Source organism: Passer montanus, unplaced genomic scaffold (genome assembly GCF_014805655.1).
Source record: "Passer montanus isolate IOZ18808 unplaced genomic scaffold, ASM1480565v1 scaffold7, whole genome shotgun sequence".
In the NCBI taxonomy this organism is placed as follows: domain Eukaryota; kingdom Metazoa; phylum Chordata; class Aves; order Passeriformes; family Passeridae; genus Passer; species Passer montanus.
The window spans coordinates 6,810,020-6,833,598 of NW_024372147.1; the positions used below are offsets into that span (position 1 = coordinate 6,810,020).

The 23,579-nt window shown below is 40.3% G+C and overlaps 1 protein-coding gene and 1 non-coding gene across 3 annotated transcripts; both read left to right on the forward strand.

Moving 5' to 3' along the window:
- The first annotated feature begins 8 nt into the window (after positions 1 to 8).
- Positions 9 to 19,775, forward strand: HAUS6 (HAUS augmin like complex subunit 6). 2 transcript variants are annotated; one of them, XM_039729860.1, is made up of 17 exons: positions 9 to 208; positions 1,303 to 1,398; positions 2,158 to 2,230; positions 3,209 to 3,341; positions 3,905 to 4,052; positions 7,288 to 7,353; positions 7,477 to 7,528; positions 7,711 to 7,884; positions 8,487 to 8,668; positions 9,257 to 9,386; positions 10,055 to 10,124; positions 11,915 to 12,005; positions 13,253 to 13,313; positions 13,982 to 14,161; positions 14,996 to 15,131; positions 15,471 to 16,380; positions 17,968 to 18,279. In XM_039729860.1, the coding sequence occupies exons 1-16, from the start codon at positions 69 to 71 to the stop codon at positions 16,346 to 16,348; spliced, it is 2,610 nt and encodes an 869-aa protein (XP_039585794.1). In that variant the 5' UTR covers positions 9 to 68; the 3' UTR covers positions 16,349 to 16,380; positions 17,968 to 18,279. The 2 variants fall into 2 exon arrangements, with proteins under 2 accessions (XP_039585794.1, XP_039585793.1); XM_039729859.1 differs by lacking the exon at positions 17,968 to 18,279 and adding an exon at positions 18,968 to 19,775 and having other exon boundaries at positions 19 to 208.
- LOC120512108 lies at positions 13,036 to 13,166 on the forward strand. The gene has a single exon (XR_005629934.1).
- Positions 19,776 to 23,579: the final 3,804 nt, after the last annotated feature.

Here is a 23,579-nt window from a genome sequence, read left to right on the forward strand (position 1 = left end):
GGTCTCGCGAGGGTAGGGGAGTGGTATGGGCGGGCCCTCGCGCGGGAGATTTTGGCGGGCTCGGGAAGATGGCGGCGTCGCGGAGTCGTTTGGACCGCTCGGCGCTGAGAGCTGCCGCGGGCGCTCAGTGGGAGAGCGATCACCTCTGGATCTGTTTGCTGGCCTTGGGCTTCGACCCGAAACAGCACTGTGGCATAAAACTAGGGAGGTTAGTGCTAGGGAGAGCCGGGGAGGGCGGAGGCGGGGGGTCCGAGCGGGCCCCGGGTGTCATTCGGGAGCGCGAGGCGGGAGCGTCTCGCCATGGCCGCCGAGGGGCCCGGTGCCCCTGGCGACAAAGAGCGCCCGAGAGGTGCCCGCAGTGCCGCCACAGTCCACATTGTCTCAGACTTTCTGAAGAAATGAAGCCCAGGAATGGTGAGAGCTCCTGCTCCCCCTCACAGACCTGTGGGGAAGGCGAGGTGAGGGGCTTCCTAGCGCGTGTTTTGGAAACTTGCCTTCAAAGATAACACTCTTGCCGGAATTGTTTCATAGCACCGTGACCACTGGGGGGCTGGAATGGACCTTAAAACATCACGCAGATCCACCCCTCCTCCATGGGCCAGGTTGCTCAAGGCCTTCCCCTGCCTGGCCTTAAACACTGCCAGGATCGGGGCATCTGCAGCCTCCCTGGGCAAACTGTTCTAGTGTCTCACTGCTGTCACAGTAAAGATTTTTTCCCAAATACCTATTTCATAGGCACGAATTTCTACCATATCTCTAACATACCTAACCTAAATTTTCCCTCTTTCAACTTGTATCCATTACTCCATTTCTTCCACTACAATTCTTGACGAAGAGTCCCTCTCCAGCTTCTCCGTAGGCCCCCTTCAGATACTGTAAGGTTGCTATAAGGTCTCGATGTAACCCTCTCTTCTCCTGAACTGCCCCAGCTCTCTCATCTTTGTAGGGGAGGTTCTCCAGTCTGCTTTTCAACCTCGTGCCCCTTCTCTGGGTTTGATCCAACAGTCCTTGTTTAGCTGGGGGCACCACAGCTGAATGCAGCACTCCAGGTGGGGGGGTCTCACAAAAGCAGAGCAGAGGGGCAGAATCGCCACCTTCGACCTGTTGACCACACTGTTTTTGTTGCAGCCCTGGATTTACCCGTGTTAAATAGGATGAAAGGTGTATACTTTTACATAGCAAATACAGCATTAAATTAATTATTCTGTAATGTAACGCTGTTTTGTAGTCTTTAGCAGTCAGTAAAAGTGCTCTGTTAATTTGTTGCCATAACTACTTCTGATGTGAGTATTTGTTTATTAGGAATATGTTTGCTAAATCGAACAGCAGAGCGTTTTCTGTCCTTGCCCACTTCTTGTTTACCAAGCTGGATAAGAACCGTGCAAGACAAATTTTCAAGTAAGTGTTTGGCTTCTGAGGTTACTGCTGTGCCCTTAATTAAGAATACGTTTTATATAGTTGCTGGAGGGGAAGGAGGTGGTTTCTTGGGCAGTACTTTGGAAGAAGAGCATACAGGCAGAGAATTTGTTTTATTTTGATCAATTTTGATCAGTCTGAAACCTTGCCTTAATTAGTTGTTTCTGTTACTTAGCAACTTTGATATAAATTTTAATAGCTGATAAATAATCTACTTCTCCCATTCTTTCTCACCAAACAGAAATTAACATTTGCCATTTATGGATTGTTTCCAGGACCTTCAACATGGCAAGAACCTTGTGTACTTTAATAGTTTTTTTATTGTATGACAGAGCTGTTTCAGCTTATGCATTTGAATGCATAAGCTGAAACGGCTCTGTCACACAAAAAAAACCTGTTTCCATGCATGGCAGGAGGAAAACCAGTGATATGAAAAAGGTCAGGGTTCTGCCCTCTTTTTTTTTTTCTCTTCTTCCTCTGTCCCAAGTTAGAAAAAGCTGCGGACAAACAATCTGAAATGATCTGTAATTAACTTATGGAAAGAAAACATTGTCATTTGACAAACCTTTATCTCTTCTTGGTCTAGGGTGTGTATACTCCTCATTTTCTGGCTTGGCATCAGTACGAAATCTGTGTCTTACTCTTGTTTTTACAGTGGTTAATTAGGAATCTGAATATTTGAATGTGTTTTGACATGGCTCTTTTTTTTTTTTTTCCTCCTCCTCCTTTTTAAATGAAAAGGCGATGTGGAGTCACAAAACTATCAAGTCCTAGATGTAGGAAGCACTGCTCTCTGTGGCTAAAGGAAATTTCAGTGAGTATGATGAAATTATGCTCTACTAGTTTCTGTGACCTTATTCTTTTTTTGAGGGAACTGTTTTATATCAGAGTTTTAAATAAGGATTTTTTTATCAAAGAATTCAGTTTTGCCTTGTATATTCTTTCATATAGTTTATCTTGGGCTTCCTTAAATAAAATATATTGGCATTGGGGAATTTACAAGACAGAGACCTGGGTGGGTCCTAAAACTGCTGTGGCTTTCTTTTGGGTAACAGTATTTGATTAATGGAAGTCTAGAGAGTTCCTTAGCCCTGGGTGGGTATAAGTTTCTTCAGCTTGAGGGTTTTTGTTTAAGTTGCCTGGGAAGGTGTTTCTTATTGTGAAAGCTGACTCAGATGCATGAAAAACTTAATTAATAGTGTTTCCTTGTATATGGGAAAGGGGCTACAATGTAAGGCAAGCTTTTTAAAGACAAAGCAAAAACGTTTCAAGTATTGTTGGTTATTATGTTGCTTTCTTATGCTGCCTTTGTTTTAATGATTGTTCTAAAAATTTTGTCTTTATGCTCCTCAACACGTCACTATTTTAGTAACAGTGGGTAAGGTGAAAACCAATGATGCAATATCTTTAAATATGATTAGAGTACACTAATTCATGACTTCAGTAGAAAATAAGAAAGAAAACTTGAATGTGTTTTCAAAGGTAGGTGTTAAGAATTAGGAATGAGGAGGGCACCAGTTTTTAATACTTATCCAACAGTGATTTCATTCTTTGCATTGAAACCATCTTGTGTACAGAACAGAGTGAGTGTTGGGAGCATTGGAAAAAGCTTTATACTCTCCTGCTGACTACAGCAGGTGTTAACAGGGGTGGACAAAGTCATTTAGCTTTGCATCAGGCTTGCTAATGGGCAATCTGCAGCATTTTGGTATGCAGACCAGTTTTTGATTGCTGTTGTTTATGCTTTACTTCTCAGATTAGTTTTGTGTTTAAAATGACTGTACTTTCCTAGCAGCAGAAGGAAGTAAGTCTCCCACGGATTGCTCCTTCCGCACTGATTTGTCCTGGTGGTGCTAAATTTGTCCATGTCTTCTACTGTTTTGCAAGATATGTAATGACTGAAAACATGAAAAAGCTCTTTGTAGGTAAGCTGTATGGGACAATAAAAATGCTTCATATGTTGTGTTTGTAAATTTATCAAGTCTTTCATATGTGACAGGTGCTTTAAGAAGTTCTTAGTTGGATGCTCAGGTGAAAGTCTTTCATGGGGTTCTGTGTATTTGCATAGAGCTACTGCTGATAGAACAATGCAGATGGTTTTACTCTCTATTGCTTTATGGGTCTTGTTCCAAGGTTCACCTGTGCAATGCTCTGCACCATTACCCACACAAGTATTGGTTTGGTCCAAAAGTATTGGACAGCTACACTATTTTCTTTCTTGGCACTTGAGGAAGTCTGAAGAATTAGGTCTGTCTGTTTCAGCATCTTGTATTATTGTAACCTAAAGAATGTAGAAAGGGAATGAGAGTGAGGGAATGAAGATGTGTGCAACAGAGAGAAAGGCAAAAGTGGCAGTACACTGCATGCTGTGTTTCAGTCCAGGTAAAAATTAGCATCTTGATTTGTGATTCTTGCAGTTTGATCTAGGTAGATTAGGAAGTTGTCCATTTGCTAAAATAATGTAATCCAAACCCTGGCTTTTATTTAGGCACTGGTATATGTTTTGCTGAAGCTGTAATGCGGAGGCCTCGGGATATGTACATGGCAAGAGCAAGACACAGAGTTGCATACAATAAACTGCTGCAAATTCTTCAAAGGGGAGACTTTGTTTTTCAAGAATACAGGAGAAAAGTACAGTAAGTAATTAAAAGAGAGTCTTTTCATAAAAGCTGACTTGTGTATGTGTTTTTAGCAGGATTTGAAAAATCTACATATGCTTTACATCACAGAACTCATTGTGTTGAACTCCTCCCATATTTTCCCCCTTTGCTTTCTTTCATCAACAGTTCTGCTTGTAGATCTTTTATGAAGCATAGTAGTCTAAAGAAATGAATCATTTAGGAGATGCTATATGTTACTTGGGCATTAAAATGGTTAGGGAATTCTACATGTATAGGAGTATGATTTCTTCTGAACGGTCATATCCTAAAATAAAACATTCTGAAGATTAAACACTTGGTTTTGTTTATTGACTGTGAGACACATTTTATTTACTTAAACCTTAATTATTTCACCAAAAGTATGCCATTCTTAGTTCTTGTTTATGGCAAATACTCCCAGCTTGAGAAATGTTGTGAGCTGGAACTTCTTCTGCAAACATAGAGCTGTGTTTCAGCAGAATTTACAGAATTTGTGTAGGATAGTTTACATGACTGGAGCACTGTCATGGACAGTTGTGAGTTGTTTGGTAAATGGCAGAAAAGGGCGAGGGGTTGCACTGTAGGTAAAAGAGCAGTGTCAGTAGTATATGTGCATTTAGTATAGCTCCATACAAGAGGACCGGTCACGTTTCATGCCTTTGGATGAGGGTTTAGAATCCAGGGAGACCTTGTGGTGGCTTTCTGCTGACCTTGATTCTTACAGAGGACTTCAGCTTACCCTGGTATAAACTGGGAAAGTGGTTCAGTGATGCATTAGCAATGTAAGAAGGGGAAGTACCTGGAGGATGACTTTGTGATGCAGTCACTAAGTGTGCTGAGTAGGAGTAGTACTCTCTTGAACTTGCTATGTGTAAATGAGAGAAACAACTTTGGAGACGTTACAGGGCTTTTATGGTTACTGCAGCCAAGACTGTAGAACTTTAAATGCAAAGGAATGCGAGGAAGATGAGGGAGACTGATGACATTGGCCTCATAATTTGAGTGTATTTCCACTGGCCTAGGCAACTGGAGGAGGTTTCTTGTGGAAAGCAGGAAAGCTCATGAGTGACAGGATGCTTTCAGAGATCCTTGCTGAAGCTCATGTGTGATCCATCTCCTTAAGTCAAAAAACAAACAGGTGTAACAAGGACCCAGCCTCATTAAGACAGCGTAGAAACCTACGGAATATAGAAAAGGGAACTGACTCTTAAAACACAAACACAGAAATGTTTTGCAGGTGTGCAGTGATGTATCTAGGAAGGCCTAAGTTCAGCTAAAGCTCCAAGAGCCTGCTAAGAGCTTGAATAAAGAATCCTGTAGTATGTTAGTAGGAGGTGGAAGTGCATGGAGGATTTGGATCTGCTTCTGAGCACAATGGTAACTTGCAAGTCTCACAGGTTGGAATACCCAATATGTACCTTGCCTTGGGCTGTATGGGTAAGATCAGTAGCCCAGACTGTGCCAAGAAGCAACAAAACAACTGATAGCAGAAGACAGTAAAAGAAAGGTTTCATTGCTTTCATCCAAGGGTACAGGGATACTTACCTGACATTGTCTGAGACCTTATCTGACATATTTGGAAACACAGAAGGCTAGTTAAAGGGGTGAGCCCAAAGGGTGACAGTCCCTCAAAGTTGCTCAAGTAACTGGTCTATGAGTGGAGGTCCTATGAGGCTGGTGCTGTGTCTTCTTAAGGAGTATGGATGACAGGCTTGAATACAGACTCACCAAACTTGCAGATAGTGCCAGACTGTGAGGAAGGAAGATCCTGCAGTGGGGAAGCATTTCACAGTGAGACCTGCTGGGTCTGGAGACTTGCACAGCAAAAATAGTGTGGGGTTTAACAAAGACCAGTGTGAAGTCCTGCACCCGAGAGAGAGAATAGTCCCCAACAGCAGCACAGATTTGTGGGTGATTAGCTGTGGAGCAGCTCTGCTAAGAAGAATCAGAAGTGAGAGTAGTGTGTGGCCACAAGCTGAGCATGAGTCAGTGTGTCCTGGTAATCAGGATCAGCAGCATGCCATGTTGTATGGGAATGAGCGCTGGTCAGCAAATGGTGAGCAATTGTATTATGCGTCACACATTTTTCTTCAGTTTTACTATTTTTTATCTTTTTCCTTTACATCTGTGTTACAGTATTTTTATTTCAGTTATTAAAGTCTTCTTATCTCAGCCCATAAATTTTACCATTTTTCAGATTCTTCCTATTCTGCTGGAGCTGGGGAGGTGGGAGGTGAGTGGGCAGCTATATGGTACTTAGTTGCTGGCTGGAGGTGGTAATTCTAATGCCACATGTGGAATACTATGTTTAGTTTTGATCAGTCCACTTGAAGTTAGAGAATGAAAGATGGGAGAGATACTAGCAGAGGACTGCAGTGGATTAGAGGATTTCAGAGTGTGAAATGTGTGCATAAAAGCTGTAGAAATTTGGTTTGTTTAGCTTGAAAAAGGCAATGCTAGGGGTTTAATCAGAGTTTCGGTATGTAAAAAGTAGTTGTAGAGAACATAGAGGTACTCTTCACAAAGATGTGTCCTGACAGGACTAAGCAGCAGGTATTTTGGGGAAAGCTCCATCTGGAGATTTTAAAAAATCTCTTGTGAGAACAATTAAACTTAAAAAGGTTGCCTTCAGAAGTGAAATATTGGAAATATTCAAGACTTGGTTTGACAAGATCATGAGTAGCATAATTAAAGGCTCTGCTTTCAATGGAAGGCTGAAAAATACAATTTCCAGAGGACAAAGTCTCCTAAATGTCTCCAATTCCTGTAATTCTTTGTCTCCTATGACCTTGTTTGGGAAATATTACTACTGTTTACTCTTTGAGTGATACCCTTCAAAAATGTAATTCTTTATAGGTTTTTTTTTTCATTCTTGACAACGCATCTGAACTCTGAAGATCTGTTTGAATGCAGCATGATTTAGGCACACAATTTTTCTGAAAATCAGACTACTGCATTTTTACATGCTTAAAATGTCAATAAAAGCTCTTTGACAAAAGATCTTCTGTGGTCTATTGTGGAAAGTCTAGCTGCTTGTACTCCAGTACAAGTATTCTGTTCTCTGGTCTTTTGAAAGTGGGGAATTTGGATGCTGTGGAATTGCTGAATATATTTGCAGTTCACATTGATAATAGATACTTATAGTAATTATTGCTGCTGGGATGAGAAACAATTGATTACTGACTGTAAGCAATTCTGATAAGCCTGTTCTAGTTGTTGATTTTTTTCCTAGGGTTTTAATTAGAGAAATAAAGCGGACAAAGAAGAAATATGCAGTTGTGCAGAATCAGTTTTGCAGGTAAGTGCAATTCCTTGTAACTAAGTTCGGATGTATGAAATAGATTAGATGCTCAGTTTTATGAAATATGAACTGTAATTTCACTGTAGTCTGCTTGAACTTGTGTTTTGCATGTGCATATAGGATGAAGCAAAATGACCAAAACAAAAATGACACAACTGAGAGAATTCAGAAGGTGAGCATTTTGTTCCTGCTGTGCCAGTGTGTTGATTTCTGCAACACCTACTATCAGATATTTTCACTTGTCTACCTGTGATTATGCTAGCACTTTCATCTGCCTTCATGCTGTTTTGATACTCTGTCATTATAGGTGTTACAGCAAACATTTTAACAGTGTTTTTCTCCTTTCCTGTTAAGGTCCGAAGTATGTGGACACTCATAACAGAAATGCTTACATCTCTGAAAAAGGAAAAGGAAGTTGTGGATTCTGTACTTGAAGACTGCGTTAACCCATGTATTCTGGATGGAACTGATGTTGTTTTGAGTGTTCCAGCGTTGTTGATTTACAGAGTTGAAAGTAACTTGTATAGTGTAAGTGGTTTTTGTCCTTCTTGCTGAATTGCTAAACTGCTTTCATTTTGTCCCCAGTGATGCAGCTAAGTACCTTAAAAATTAAAAAAGTACTTAATGGATTATTAGAAGTAATTGCAGAAGGATGCATGAAAAACGTATAATTCATATGCAGAGATTTCTTATTATTACAGTGCTATTTTGTATTTGTATTTGTTATTTCTAAGCCGTTAACTTTTTCAGTTTAGTAAATACATTAATAAGTCTGCTTGATTATAGTACTTGACTTTTTTATGGTTTGGACATTAAAATTATGTTGACTGTTTTAAATTGGTGGTTCAACTAATTGGCTTTTTTTTCCATTTTGTAGTATATGGTGTTGTTCAGTTATGGCATTGGTGCTTGGGCCATATCTTTTGGGGCAGTGGTCAAACAGAATACCTCATTGTTGGAGTTTTCTGGGCTTGTATTGCTTTAACTTAGAATGTATTTTTTGAAAAACAAAACTATCAGGACCTGAATCTAAGTAAAAAGTATACAGTGTCCTGGCTCTGACTGCAGGAGACATAACTTTCTGATATTGGTACTGTTCACTAATTATTTTTTTAATTGCTTGCTTCAAGTTTTGTACAGGAAATTTATATGAAGATGGAAATCTGAATTTCTTAACAGTTATTCAATTGCTAAATGAAGCCCTAATGACATTGAGAGATGAATCTTGTCCATGTGAATTAAAAGAACTTCACAGAATTGAGGATGTGGCTGCATTCTACAAGAATGCGCTACGGGAGTTGAACACGGCAAGGTAATTGTTGGGGGATTTTCTCTAATTACTTGTTCTTAAATGGTAGGATCATATCTACTGGAGTCTTTTCTAGAAAGATGTTACAGCAAAAACATGTTGGTTCAGTATTTTTCTTATGCCTCTGGGAAAATTAGTGTTTATTCCAATTATTTATGTGACTTTTTATTGAGATTCTTCACTAGTTTGTTTCATCTTTCTGCCTTTGTTTCATTAATATTTTGGTCTTTGTTTCTGGGGATCTCATTTGCTTGGTGATCTGATTTTTTTTTGTCTTGTTGCATTAATAAGTTCTGAGATTTTTAAAACTTTCATCTGTAACTGGCTTAGGGAAATTTGAAGTGTTTATTGTGTATGTTTTAGTGTAGTTTTTCCAGTTTTGCTGTAAGAAATACGAAGACTGCCTAGCAGCAGCTTTTTTGGTTATGAATTTCAGTTCTTAGTGTTTGCATAAATGCATGAATAAATTGATATATATCAGAGGTTTGTCAAGATAAGGGAGAACATGTAATACTTTCCCTCTTTGTGTAGAATTGTTATCTCTACGAACTGGTAGAGATAACATTCATTTTCCATGTTTATATGTTACAGTCTAAGAAGAAAGCAAGAGCATTGTGAGCCAGAGCATCAGTCTCTTCCCAGAAAACAGGAAATCTGGGAATCAAAGTGGGAAACTATTCTTGGCCAGTGTCCTTTTAATTTAATCTTTAAAGACGATCTAGTAAGTAGTATTTGTTTTATCTGATTCTGGGAAAGAGAAAAGGGTGAAGGTGAGAGAGGATGTAGGTCTAAACTAGTGTGTTCTGTTACAACACTTCAGCTTTATATGTAAGGTTAGGGGACTCATGTAGTGCAATATGCCCGGTTCTGCTTTAAGAAATACAGAGGGTGTTGTGGTGCACCAGTTTTAGTTGTTCTCTTGCACTGGGTGATGGGGAATTTGCACAGAATAGTTTTATGTTGCACTGTATTCAAGAGAACACATGTTTCTTAAACAAAATACATTTGACTTTATTATAGTGATGTATTCACTGGAGATGCCAAGATGGTAGATCGGCATAAGAGTGAGCAGATTGGTTTTTGTTTCGTTCCTGTGGAAGCTGAGCTCCTGTGGAGCATTTAGTATGTTCAGTCTGAATATTTGATGATTTCTGTTTTCCCCTTTTAAAGCAATGTATTTGATGAAGGAACAGTAATTTCCATTTTGATGCTCACACTGACAGAAGTTATACCCTTATGTAGCTACCCAGCAGACAGAGGAGAAACTTCATGTTGAGTCTGACAGCTGGTTTACAGGAAAGTTGTTTTAAATAACTGTCTGTTAATTGCTGTTGATAAACTGACTTTTTCTAAGCCTACTTACATAAGTTTTTCTTTTCCTTTTGAAAGCAATCAGCTCCATCACTTCAATCTTCTAGTTCTTCAGACGAAGACACTGTCTTTTATCAGTCATTTTCAGGTGGGTGAGCAGGAGAAACTTGTTTTCCTTCTTCCCCACCACCACAGCTGCTAAAAGTTATATGGAGTCAAAAAGGCTCCCTTCTTGCATTTGCAGTCTGTGGTAATTGGTTCTTTGCCAAAATTGCCTTGCATTTTTCAGCCTCATAGTATCTTGGAGATTCACTGAAGCTCGGCAAAAACCCAGTGCTGAGCTGTTTGATATTTTGTTGTTCTTGCAAAAAGGATGTCGAGACAGATGTCCATGTACAAAGGTTTATTCCTGGGTTCGAGAGAATACATTCTGTCTAACTGTAAAGGTTACTTAGGGTTGCAGGAGTAATAAAGAGAGAAAGAGGGTAAAACTTTTGCCATTGACTATCTAGGAAAAGAAATTGAAGGAGTCCTCCCACGTAACTGTCTTTCCCTGGTGCACTCTGAAATACTTTATTCCTGAGTAACTGCCATTTGGTCAGGACTTCACTTGATTGGTGTTAGTTGCATTCAGTCATTAGGTTAGTAGTGTTGATCAGAGCTCACCTTGATCAGGCATGGTTGTTGCACATGCTAATTGGCTGATGATCTGATGGTATTTTACTGTGTGACCTCATTTTACTTGTTGACCAAGTCTTGACTGTCACTAGTACAGAGTTACAAGTTAAAAGCTACAAAGCAAGGAGGAAGACTGCTTGAATCATATCATTTGGAGTTCCTTTTAGGAAAAATGGAAAAATGGCGTAGCAGAGGTGTATTGGAATTTCAAGATACAAAAAAAAAATGGTGGGAAGACGCTTTTGGTTACAAAGGTGAAAGCACTGCTCCAGCCATCTGAATATATGTGGGTATAAGGCTAGAATCTGCAGAGGAAAGGCTACAGAATTGCATTTGGAACATAGTTTGTCTTAAAAATTTAAAAGATTGAAGCAATGTACTATGATGCTATGAGCTGGTAGAATCAGAAAGCTTGAGATAAATTGATTTCTCTGACATTCTCTCTGTGGTTGAGATGTATTGTCTGATAATACAGCCACTAAGAAAACTTAACTTCTGTCTGTTGATAGGGTCAATACCAAAAGGAAAATACTGACCTCAGCTAAGTACTGGAAGTGAGCTTGGATTTTTCATGTGTTGAGTTGAATATGACAGGAAATGCCATTTATCCCTGCAGAAGCTGAAATAGAGGATTTGTAGAGGTTAACTGAGGTTAAACTTTGGCTGTGTATTCAAGATGTGCCAGAGTTTATTGCATTGTTCTAGACAGTCCATGACTGAGGTGTGTGCACTCCAATAATGTTCAAAGCATTTACTTCTGTAACATTTGCTTATGTAAAGTTTCGCCTTGCTTGGACTGAGGCAGCAAGACGGATGAGTATATGCACAGAGATATTTATTGATTAATGCAGTTGGGGTAAAAGGTGGGTGGAATTGTGCTTTGTGGAATTGATGTACTGTACAACTGAGGTGTATGTGGAAAAGAGGGGATAATGATGATGTGGCTGGGACTGTAGTTTGGAGGAAGGTAAAAAGTCTGATTGATATGTGCAGGGCAGCAGATAGATTCATGCTTCATGTGTTCAGGAGCAACAGAAAGAGGTGCTGGCTACTAGAGGCATGTGTTACTACAAGTACTGCCTGAGCAGAAGGATTGATAGTGCTGTCCTGCTGATGTATTTATTTTTCTTGAAATATAAAAGATGTAAAATCCATCCGGTGTGTAGTCTACAGAAGTAGTGTGAGTGAGCTTGTGTCACATCAGAAGCCTAAGTGAAGAAAATGGAAAGCAATACTAAAACTTTTGGGTTGCTTTTCTAGGTAATTATGACTATCATCATGAAGAATGCAATGAGGAAAGTGATGGGCCTTTGGAAAACATGCTCCATACAACATTAGTACCCTCAAGATGGTATGCCTAATGAGAATTTGATAAAAAAGCAGTAGAAAAATTAGAAGTTTACTTATTGGACCTGAATATTTTGCATCTCTTGAATCTTAATGAAATATTTCAGTAGCCCATTCCTTACATCACAACTGCTTGCTTTAGCAAGATAGTCCTAAAGTAACTGCTGCTTTTTCTAGCTGATGACAGATTGATCATCTGGTTGCTGCTCAGTAGAAGGAGTAGCAGTCAAATTGCAAAGTTTTTTTCTTGCTTTCCAGCTATGTTTGAAGATTTAAGAGACAGATAGAGAAAACAGAAGCTTCTTCTCTGCAAGGCTTTTTTCATTACTTTTCTTGAGAGTTACAGTCACATTGTTCTGTAGCTACTCTTCCTACACTACCAGCAAAGGGTTAAACACAGAACAATGGTATCCTAGAAAGTTTTTTCCGTTTTGTCATTTGCTTAGTCCAAGAGTATTTCATGGCCTTTTGAATAATGCTGTCTTTTATAATACGACTCCTACAAAGCTTTGAACATTACCAACTAAGAGACCAAGGGAGTTAGCAAAGGAATGCTATCCATTCTTAGACATCAATAGATGTAGTTGCATATAAGTCTCAGAGGCTCTCAAAGTAGTTAACAAATCCTGGGTTTCTTTCAGTGACTTCATACAGCATGGAGGCTTCATACATGCTTGTCTGAGGCTAAGGACAGAGAACATCAAAAACATTTTAAGGTTTGCTTTTCCTAGCAAGGGAGGACTGTGCAGTTATGAGAGCTATGCAATTGGCACGAAACTTACTAGAAGTGATAAAGCTGAAGTTTTTGGTAGCCAGGTGATTGTTAAATTTCAAGTTTACATAGGAACAGACTTGTGAATGCCAGAAATGGTTCAGAAAAAGACTACATAGGAAAAATAATGTTGTCAAGTGCGCAGAAGACTTTCCAGTTATCTTTCATAGTAGAAGGTAGAAGACTTGTTTACAAGTGTTTTGAAAAATCCCTTATTTTTCTGTGTGCTAATCAATAGCGGAATTTATTAATTTACTGGTTTTGGGAGGCTGATACACAACTAGGGCTAAAGCTGCTCTAATTGTCACACTGTTCTCCCTATAGTAAAACTGCTTTCTGATGACCGGGACGAATTGAGGGAAATCGTAACGGACAGATACGGAGCACACAGTGTATAATAGCCTTCTAAGATTTGCGTTCCAATTGTTTAATTTGTCTCTAAAATTGTTGGGGTTTTTTTGTCTCTCTCTCTTCTTGAGGAGCTCATCGGTGCCATCGTCGTCAGAAGGATCTGAAAATGGAGACCTGTTAATTAAAAATGTATATATCTTTGAAATAAGTTAAACTTATGACATGTCCTTTTTATATTGATTGAAACTTAGACTTTGTGGAAAAGGGTTTTGGGGTGGTTTTTTGGGGGCTTTGGTTTGTTTTATGAGGTTTTTGGGATGGTTTTTTGTTGTTTTTTGAGCAGTATTTTTACACATTTGAGTTAGTCTGAGAAAATTGTAAAAGCTAACTCTCAGTGACTTCACTAAGCTTTAGGAAAGAACAATAGGAAGTAGGTGTCCTTGTATCTGACTTCCTGTATAACATAGAGTGTGTGACTGATTCTCTGTTTGCTGAAACAGGCTTTTGATCTGGGCAGTGGTCAGACTTTGTTTCTTTAAGTTGGAAGTTAAATTTAAGTGTGAAAATCTGGGGTAAAAGCAACTTGGATGTACAGTTGTCCAGTGCACAACTGTTCACTGTACTGTGATCAGGGTTGTTGCAAGTGAGTCATCTGTGTTGTATATAACACCTATCCTAGTCACTACTTAGGCCCTACTTTGAATACAGTTGTAAAAATATTTTGTATTTAGTTAGAATTCAAGACTGAAATATTTTTGTTGACTAAATACACTGAGGCCATTGGAGTTCAGAAATTTTACAGCAGTTTATGCTTTCTTGATTTTAAAACTACTAATAATTCCTTTGCATTCCTGTAGAACTTGAATACTTGTGTAGGAAATGAAAAACCTGTGCCTCAAAAAAACTTAAAAAATGGAAAGGAAGAATTCCCTACTTCAGAAATGGAGGAGAATGCAAGTGAAAATGTTACCCAGCCAAAGTCTCCTGTGAAAAGAGATGAACTACTTGAGAAAGCCAGAGATGAACTGGCAGAAGAGGTTAGGATGTATTTTTTTTTGTTTTTAAGTAAATGATCATTAAGTTTGGAGAACAAATCACTAATTATGGTAAAAAATGTCTCTAGTCCACATACATCGAAAGCTACCTTTTTGTGCTAGATAGTTATCAGTCACAGAGTTTTAGAGTGGACTGATAAAGTATACACTGAAAGCATGGAGTTTGTGCAGGTATCATACTTAAGTCATGGTGAAGTGAATAGTATGTTCAGTAGAATCATGGTATGATTACACTTGAGTCTGTGAAGTACACTGCATATATTCAGAGACAAAAAACTGTTGAATTCTTAAGTTACACATGTTAAATATTTAACAGAGACTTGGTAATTTTAAGCAGGAATGTAAATATTTTTTCTTTTAGGTATTCTATTTAATATTTGAGAAATTCCTTCACAAGGGTTACTGTAAAATGTGCCACTTCTTATTTTGGAAAGTAAATTGCATTTTTAACTGAAATGGGAGTTGTTTTTCATCTGCTAAAATTTTTGAAATACATATCTCTGGTCTTCAAGCTTATGCAGTTCTTGGCTAATGTCTTAAATATATTCTATCTGAGCACACTTTCTTATTTGAAAGGTGGATTCATAGATGATGAGTGAGCTGAGAATGGAATCTGATTTCAGTCCCTTATCTTTGTTTTGTGTTTGTAGCCTACTATGGTCATTGTAACCTAAGTAGTAAATAACAGAAAAGTTAGAATATTCCAAATTCTCCAGATAATTTGGAGAATGAGATTTACTTTTAACCATAACTGACAGAAATGAAGAGGTTATAATTTTGATTTCTTAGAATTTGCTGTTCTCTGACATCCTACAGATTGCAAAGTCGGTGATGTCTGAGTCACCTCACAGTGGTGAAGAAAAAGGAATGACATTAGATGATCTCATTAGCTCACTGTGTTTTAACCCATTTATAACAAGGAATCAAATACCCCGAACTCCCGAAAATCTGCGTGAGTTTGAAATTCTGTTTTTATAATGCTTGTTGATAAAAAATGTGGTTAGTTCATTGACTTATCACAGAAGAAGAAAATTATAATTATTTCAATGATGTTGCATGTTTTTCTAATAGCTCTCTCTAATACAACACAGTAGACCTAATAAGATGTGAATACTTTGAATTCCATTTAAGAGATTTTTTTTCTTATATAAAATTCCCTTTGTGTTGGGGAAGGAAACAATATAAAGCAGCTATACATATTCCCTCTTGGATTGCTTATGTCACTGCGGGGACTGAAAACAAACAGACTGATTGAAAGTACTAAAATTTTACTTTGGTTTGTTCCATTTAGTTACTGAAATCAGAAGTTCGTGGAGAAAAGCTATTCAGACTGAGGGCTCATTAGACCTAGAGCTGTCCTCAACTGGAGTGATGACGGAAAAATCTTCAATGAATGCTACACTCAGTATGCAGGAGGAGGTGGACTTTGTGTGCTCTAAGCCTCTGTCTCCTGTGTCTGACTTGGATCCTCCTGTATCAGAAGAGATGTCTCAATTAAATTCTACAGAATCTGGTTCTCAGTCTGGAATTCAAGAAAGTGAGAGAATTGAATCAGAGGAACTGGATTCTGGTTTGAGTGGAAGTTGTGTAGAAGATCAAAGCCAGACTTTTCAAAATGTAAAGAAGAGCATGAATACTCCAGATACTTGTTTGAAAGGTGGTAGTAGAACAAATACACTGCCTTCAGACCACTGTCGCAGTTTTCTGATGGATAAGATGCTGTGGTGGAATGTATCTGCATTAAATTCTGCTGACATGGGAATATTGGGTGAGACACTTCCACAATGTGATGATATGGATCCCAGCATATCTGCAGACTCAGTCTCCTTTTTCTTTACAATGGACAGTGAAAATTTAATGGATGACTCAGAAAATAATGAGGATGTTAAAAAATTGGACCTAGATATACAGTCCCTGTCCAACTCACATGAAGTGCTAAAACAGACTGCATCTAAGAGTGAGGAGGAGCTGCATCAAACACATAATGGAGACAAATTTCAAAGTAGTAGAGCTAAACTAAGTATGACATCAGAAGAACGAGAGGAAAATGAGGATTATCTATCCATGGACGAAGAATTTACCAAGATGCCATTGCCAAACTCTCCTGATGAGAGCAAACATTCCCTGTCATCTTTGCTGGTATCCTGTCAACAGATGGATGGTACATGAAGTCCCATTAGACTTAATACATAAATTGAAGGGTAAGTGTCTGTGTTTTTTATGCATCAAGATTTTGTCCATTCTTTCACTGGCTATACTACCATGAATAACCTCTGAGTAGTCGGACTGTGCTGTGGAAGTGGAGTGAAACAAATTATTTGTATGCTTGTTCCTCATGGAGGATGAGACATTAAAAGTAAAGGAAATATGCTTCCTCTAGTTCTAGAGTTCTATCAAACATCTTTCAATAAAAGATGTTCATCTGACTTTCTGCTCTAATCTGGAGTGTTTGTTTTTTTTTTTAAAAAAAAGCCTCAAAGTGCATTAACTGCAATCTGCAGTTAGATTTTGAATAATCTGAATTTAGATTTTTAGAATTCACAAAGATAGTTCGAAGCTTTGTGTTTACTCTGAACAAATTTGGCTATTCAGAAATGTGTCGTATGTCATTTAAACTTCTGTGAGTTCATTAAGGTGTTGATAGAACTATCCTGCCTGCCTATCCCCTTATCCCATTTCCAACAGAAGTGTCAACTATTTAACCAGTATTGCAGTGTTTAGTTACATGTGAGCTTAAATCATTGAAGTGCATTGATAAAAATGAATTAGTAATGGAGGACTTCCATGAAAACATACAGTACGCAGGGATGTGATGAGGCAGGCCATCACCCACTTGGAATTGAGGCAGGCCATCACCCACTTGGAATTGAGTCTGGCAAGGGAGGTAAGTACGTCAGGAGGAAAAGGGGGATTAGGGAAAGTGTGGGGCCATTGTTGAAGCAGACAGGTGTCCTGGTGATGGAAGACACAGTGAAGGTGGAATTAGTGAATGCCTTCTTTGCCTTTAGTCTTTACTGCTGAGGCTGTCCTTCAGGAATCCCAGATCTCAGAGGTAAGGGAGGAAGGCTGGAGAAAGGAGGACTTGCTCCTGGTCGTAGAGGGTTCAGTTAAAGTTCAGCTAGATAGACTTAATGCCTGTTAGTCCACAGACTCCAATGGGATGCTCCCATGGATGCTGAGGTAGCTGGCAGATGCTGTTGCTAAGCCATTCTCCATTATCCTTGACAAATGGAGAACAGGAGGTGCCTGATGAGTGGATGAAAGCCAACATTACATCCATCTTCCAAAAGGGCAACAAGGAGGAACCAGGAAACCACTGGCCAGTCAGCCTCACCATCATCCCTGGAAAAGTGGTGGAACTGATCATTCAGAAGATCATGACCAAGCATGTAGAAGAAATTGTCATCATATCAGGATGGATTCACCATGTAGTCAGGATAGCCATTGGGAGTAGACAGTTGCAAATCATACTTTACCAATACCCTTCTGAGATGACATGGTAGAGTGGGTTGGCTAGGGGAGAGCAGTGGATATTGTTTGCTGTTAAAGAAACTTCCCAGTCTGTCCATTCATGAGACTCCCTGGTAGTGACATTCCCAACGTCAGAGACTTTCACTGTTGGGAGTGAAGCCCCTTCACAGTGGGTTGCTCCAATGAGCTGATGGGTGCCCTGCTTGACTCCTCACCCAGCCCACCCTCACATGCAGTCAGACCAGTTTCCTTACAGGCCCCGGGTTTCCCATGGCAGTGTCTCAGATGTCTCAGTCCACAACGCCATTTATTCACAGTGCAATAACACAGAAACAGCTCGAGCTGGTGCTTCTGAGCAGGACCCCCAGCGAAGGAACCCCAGATCTTTTACATCCTCAGTCTCCCCACATGCAAGTCTTCCTCTTCCTCCTGAGTCTTCAGCTTCTGTCCCCACTCTCTGTGTCAATCCACCTAGATGGTGTCACCAGTCTTCATCTCCTTTGTTATCCAAAAGGTAGGCAATTCCCAGCTCCTGATGTGTCTGTCAGCATCCATTCACCTGGCTGCTGTCATCCATATTCATACTCATTATCGTGAAGTTTGGCAGTTCACAGGCTCCCACCCAGAGCTCAGATTACAGCTCAGTCTTCAGCTTGTGTGTCCATCTGCCTGGATCAGATGGTACCAGCACTACCTTAAAGAGAGGATCTCACCAATACATAGGAATGTCTCAAAGATGGGTGTCAGGAGGATGATGCCAGACTCCTTTCAGTGGTGCCCAAAAAAGAGGCAATGCGCCTTGGCCACAAACTAAAGCACAAGAAGTTCCGCTGTAAATTGAGGCAGAAATTCTTTACGCTGAAGGTGGCAGTACACTGGAACCAGCTGCCTGGAGAGGTTGTGGAGTCTCCCTTTCTGGAGATACTCAAAACCTAACTGGACACATAGAAATCTGCTTTAGGTGACCCTACCTTGGTGTGGGGGGGTTGGTCTGGATGATCACCAGATCATCCAGACCAACCCCTTTCTAATGCAACTCCTTTCTAATGCTAACTGTGCTGTGATTCTGTGATTTAATGAAGTACTTGGAATTTAATATAAACTAATCTCAAGGAGCAGTGAAACTTCATTCTTTGTGCAAGAAAGGTTTCATTTAGAACTGCAGCTGTGTTACTAGCAACTGATGGGAGCACTTATCAAATGGTTATTAGAGTACCATTTCATATATGCTTTATTAATACATGTGAAACAACTTCAGTATTTCTGTCTTAATAGTTGAATATTATAAAGTGCAAACTAGTGTGTTTTCTCTTTCAGATAAGAACAGTTGAGTTGGAAGCTGGGTATGAATGAACCTTCATCAGGATTGAATTTGTAAAGCAGCAGCATAACCAGAGCAATGCATTTATGGTTTATGTAGCATCTTCTCCAAGCGTTGTCTGCGTTTGGAAGTTGCACTCCTTTTGATGTGCAAGGTGACTCTATTCCAGTCTCCTTGTTTAAGAGTGTCACTTGCCTGCTCTGACACTGCCAATATCATATCATTCACTGTGGCTTTCTGTATACTTTCTATATATTTCTATATTTATATACAGAACTGTACTTTCTTTTTGAAGCATATTTTGAACAGTAGATGTTGAGTAAATGGCATAACCCTAGAAAATGGAAAAATTAAATGTCAAAAGAGAAATAGTGCAATCTGTTAATTTGCTCCTAATCCACATCTCATACCCATCCCAACCCTCAACCCAAAAGACTGAAATTTTTCTTGGTGCTCTACATTCCATTGCATTCATCTCTCTTACTGAGATTTCTGGTCTCTATTGCCATCAATTCTACTGTTGATAGAGGCTGTTCCCTTTTTCTAAGCTTCACTGGAGTGCATATTTCTTTAGCTATATTACCAAATAAATGCTTTACACTAAAGTTAAAAAAATGTGTTGCTTGTAAAAAATGTGTTACTACTTGATATTAATGTTATGTTGTGATGTAAAAGGTAATAAAGCCTGTGGTAATGGGAGAAAGTACAGCTCTAGATTCCAAGAGGTAAATTTATTGTTGTAAAAATACTGAATCCTAACCTCATGTGTTTAGAGGCATTGTTAAATATAGTTGTTTTTCTGTTCTGGATTGTCTTCCTCCTTTCTTCCAAAACAGTTACCTTGGGGTTAAGAAGAAGCTCTGCCTGTATTTGACATCTCCCTTGTAAAGAGAATTTGACAGGCTCTGTGAAAAGGCATGTGGGTGGTTGAGGAAGCTGTAATATGTATAATGGCTGTGTACATTAACAGATAAGAGGAAAGTGCTGCTTAGTAGCCAAAGGCCTTTTCAAACCTAAGTTCTGTGATCCTGTTACCATCTTAGCTACTGGCTGCCTGGAGCAGGCCCAGCTGTGTTCTGTCCACACCTGGACTCTAGAGCTTGGCACTGGTCACTTGTCAAACATTGCCCAGGTAGCTAGATGGGCTGTAGGCTAGCTGCATGTCTTAAGTAAAGTTAAACTGCACTTTGTGTGGTTACTGATTGGAATTTAAAAATGGCATTTAAAATTTTTGAGTTTCCTGTGAAGACCTGGCCTCACATTTTGAGTTATGTATAAAAGCAGAATCTTTCCTCCTTGCAGTTAAATGTAACATGACTTTTGTATTGTAAATAGTAGCTCTCCTGTCCACTGGTTTGTGTTGGACACTTAGGAAATTTTTGGTTAGGCTTATATTGGAAATCCATCATAATTAATTTGAAATTCTAGGTAAAATTCTCATTTAAAGCAGTAATTTACTGATTAGTAAGGGAAGTTGAGAACAGCAAGGTATTATGAGCAGCCAGAAATACAGCTCTGTCTGTATTTCCCTGACTTCTTTAAACATAGGTATTTGCTGAAAATTCCTGATGTACAGTGTTAAATATCTTAAGATATCTGTCAGAAGTTCTTGCCCATTAAGCCTGGAGAAATTCATTTTCTCATTAACTTCCTAATCAAAAGATTCCTTTGTTCAACTTCCTAAAAGGATGTAATTTGGGCTTCTGAAGTTAGATGCACTGTATCATCATTAGCTGAAATATGATGCGAGGTACAGTACCTTGCTTTCCTCTCCAGAGGGGGGTATGCTGCAATTTTGTGCAGCACTGCAGAGCAGCCAGTATTTCACACTTCTAGAGTCACCTATTATTACTATGTGAGCTCCAAAAGGATAGCTTTAGGAATTTCTGTATTCCTTGGTCTCTTTTTTTTTTTTTAACTTTGGAAGATTATACTTAGTTTTTCTTGCCAGAGCTTATATGCATTGCTCACAAGGTTTGATGAAGTGCCTGGAATATTTTTCCTCCAAGTTCTATAGTATTTATTATATCATGAGCAATGTGATACATGGAGTTGGGCCTGTTCAGTCCCAAGAAGAATCAGCTGATAAGGGAGGTCATCAGTGTCTGTGTCAGGGGAGGGTGTCAGTGCATGGATCCAGGCTCTGCTTGGTGGTGCTGAGCAATAGCAAAAGAGTCAACAAACTGACGTGCAGTTAGTTCTACCTGAACATGAGGAGGAACTTCACTGTGCAGTGACAGAGCACTGGAAAAGATTGCCCAGAGACGCTGTGGAGGTCTCCATCACTGGAAATAGTCAAGACCCCATCTAGAATTGATCCTGTGCACTGTGCTCTGTGATGACCTTGCCTCAGCAGGGAGGTTGGACCTGCTTCTTGTTTAAGCTGAGACCCCTTGTGCGAGGACACGAGAGGCTCGGCACGGGATCGGCCCGCACCGGCGCCGCCTGCACCGTTGCGAATTCAGTTGCCGGCGGTGATGCAGAGGGAGAAGGCACGGAGGCAGCTCCTGCAGCTCCCGGGGACAGCAGCACAGCCGCGGGCCGCGGCTCCGGGGAACCATTGCTGTTGATCGCGTTGCCTGGCAACACGGGCGGATTGGCGGGAGGCGGTGCTTCCGGGTGCCGCGGCGCAGGCGCAGTCATCAGAGCCGGCGGGATCGCGGCGTCCGCCGCCTGCCGCGGGGCCGGCTGAGGCGGAGCCGCGTCCCCCCGGGGTGGGGGAAGCGGAGAATTCCGCGGCGAAGCGGGCGGGGCCGGCTCCCCATCCCCCACAAGAGAAGGAGCGGGGGGGAAAGGCAGCTCTACCTGCTTATGCTCCAAGGGAGCGGAGAAAAACTTTTGCTCAGCCGTGGGCAATGTGGGGGGGCTGCGAACCCGAGGTTCGTCTTCTTTGAGAGGCTCCTCTCGTGCCGACCCTGGTGGGAACGGAGCGCGGCCACGCCAGGCCACGACGTCCCCCGCAACCTCCCTTTTTCTCAAAATACAGAAGACGAATCGGGACACTGTATACCTTCAACACCCAGGAGCTCTGTCCACTCAAAAGCAGCCTCCAAGAACTCCCAAAGATCTAAATCGAGGGTGTATGCTACATTTGTAAAAAATCTATGAAATTTTGCCCATCTGAAAAACTCAACACACAGTCTCTCCCACAGACTATTAACTCCGTCCTCGCATCCCCATCTGTGCCAGAGTTTAATAACTTTCTCCTCTGACGCAGTAAACGGAACCTGAGCTTCCGAAGGTACATTTTTCCAACTTTCCTCCCACCTTTTGCGAATGGCAGGATCTTCAGGAAGGGAAAAAATAACAGTACCTTTAGACAGTGTCCTTGTGGATCCAGCTGTGCAGCTCTGCTGCTCTGCGGTCTCTGGACACAATCTCCAGGAAAGTCCAACAGGTTCTCCTGTTTGCCTTGGCTGTGAACTCTGCCCATCTTCAGGGTCTCGTTTCTTCAGCTCCAGGCTGGACTCCGTGGTCACTTCTGGGGTGACCATCAGCTTCACACATCCAGGGGTCACCAATTCTTGTTTAAGCTGAGACCCCTTGTGCGAGGACACAAGGCTTGACTCCATTTTCATGGAATTTTCACTAAAATATCATGGCTACACCTGCTGTGTGGTTACTTGCAGTCTGACCCATTCTGTGATTGTATCGTCTTATGGTCTGGTAATAGCATATCCAATAATCAACTTGTAGCTGTGACAAAACATGAATTGCTCTAAAGTTGTATACAGGATGACACATAACTTTGCAGTCTGTGCTTTGTATGTTCTCTCTGTTCTCAGCATACGTTAATCTTTTTATTGAAAAGTAAAGCTGAAAGAACGTTTGGAATGTCACTAATTCACTGGGCATTGAAAAATGCAAGTACAGTCCTGTGAATTAATTTCTGCAAGTAATGGGAAAGAATCAGAAGGATGAAAACTACAAAATTAGTGGTTTGAGCCCCGTGCCAGGCACTGAACAAAATCAACTCTACCCCAGCCAAAACAGATTGGGGGAAGATGGGATGAATAGGGATTTATAATACAAGTACTTAGATTAATTTCAGGCAAAGAGTCTTTTAGCAAGCCTGAATTACATTAATGGCTTGACAGTTCTGATTCCATCTTGTGTTACAAAAACTTTGGAGAAATTACTCTATTGATAGTGATGTCAAAACACTGTAGGAGAGCTCTGTCTTACCCCCTGCAGTGTTTAGGTTCAGCTGGGTTAACTCCAGTGGGGCGCTGTTTGGAGGTAGCTCTTCCCTATGGGAATGCTTTCAGACCACCCTCCCTGGAGATACATACTACACTCTGTGTGGAGTTGTTCAGCTGTGGCTGCTGGATTGTGCACGGGTTTACAGCTGGGGAATTCTGTGTGTAAGTGGCAAAAAGCATGACCAGAGTGTTTGCATACCTTTTTGTCCCTATTGTGGGCATTTTATCACTTCTAAATAAGATCTTACTTTGGATGGTGTTTTTCTGTGGCACAAACGCTAGTTTCTGATTATTTTATGTGTAGGCAGTCATCCCAAGGTGTGAATCTAATCCACAGTCACACATGGTTTTTATGTTTCTGTAATAGCCTCTCTATTACAGCTGTATACATTTTACTAGTTTGCAT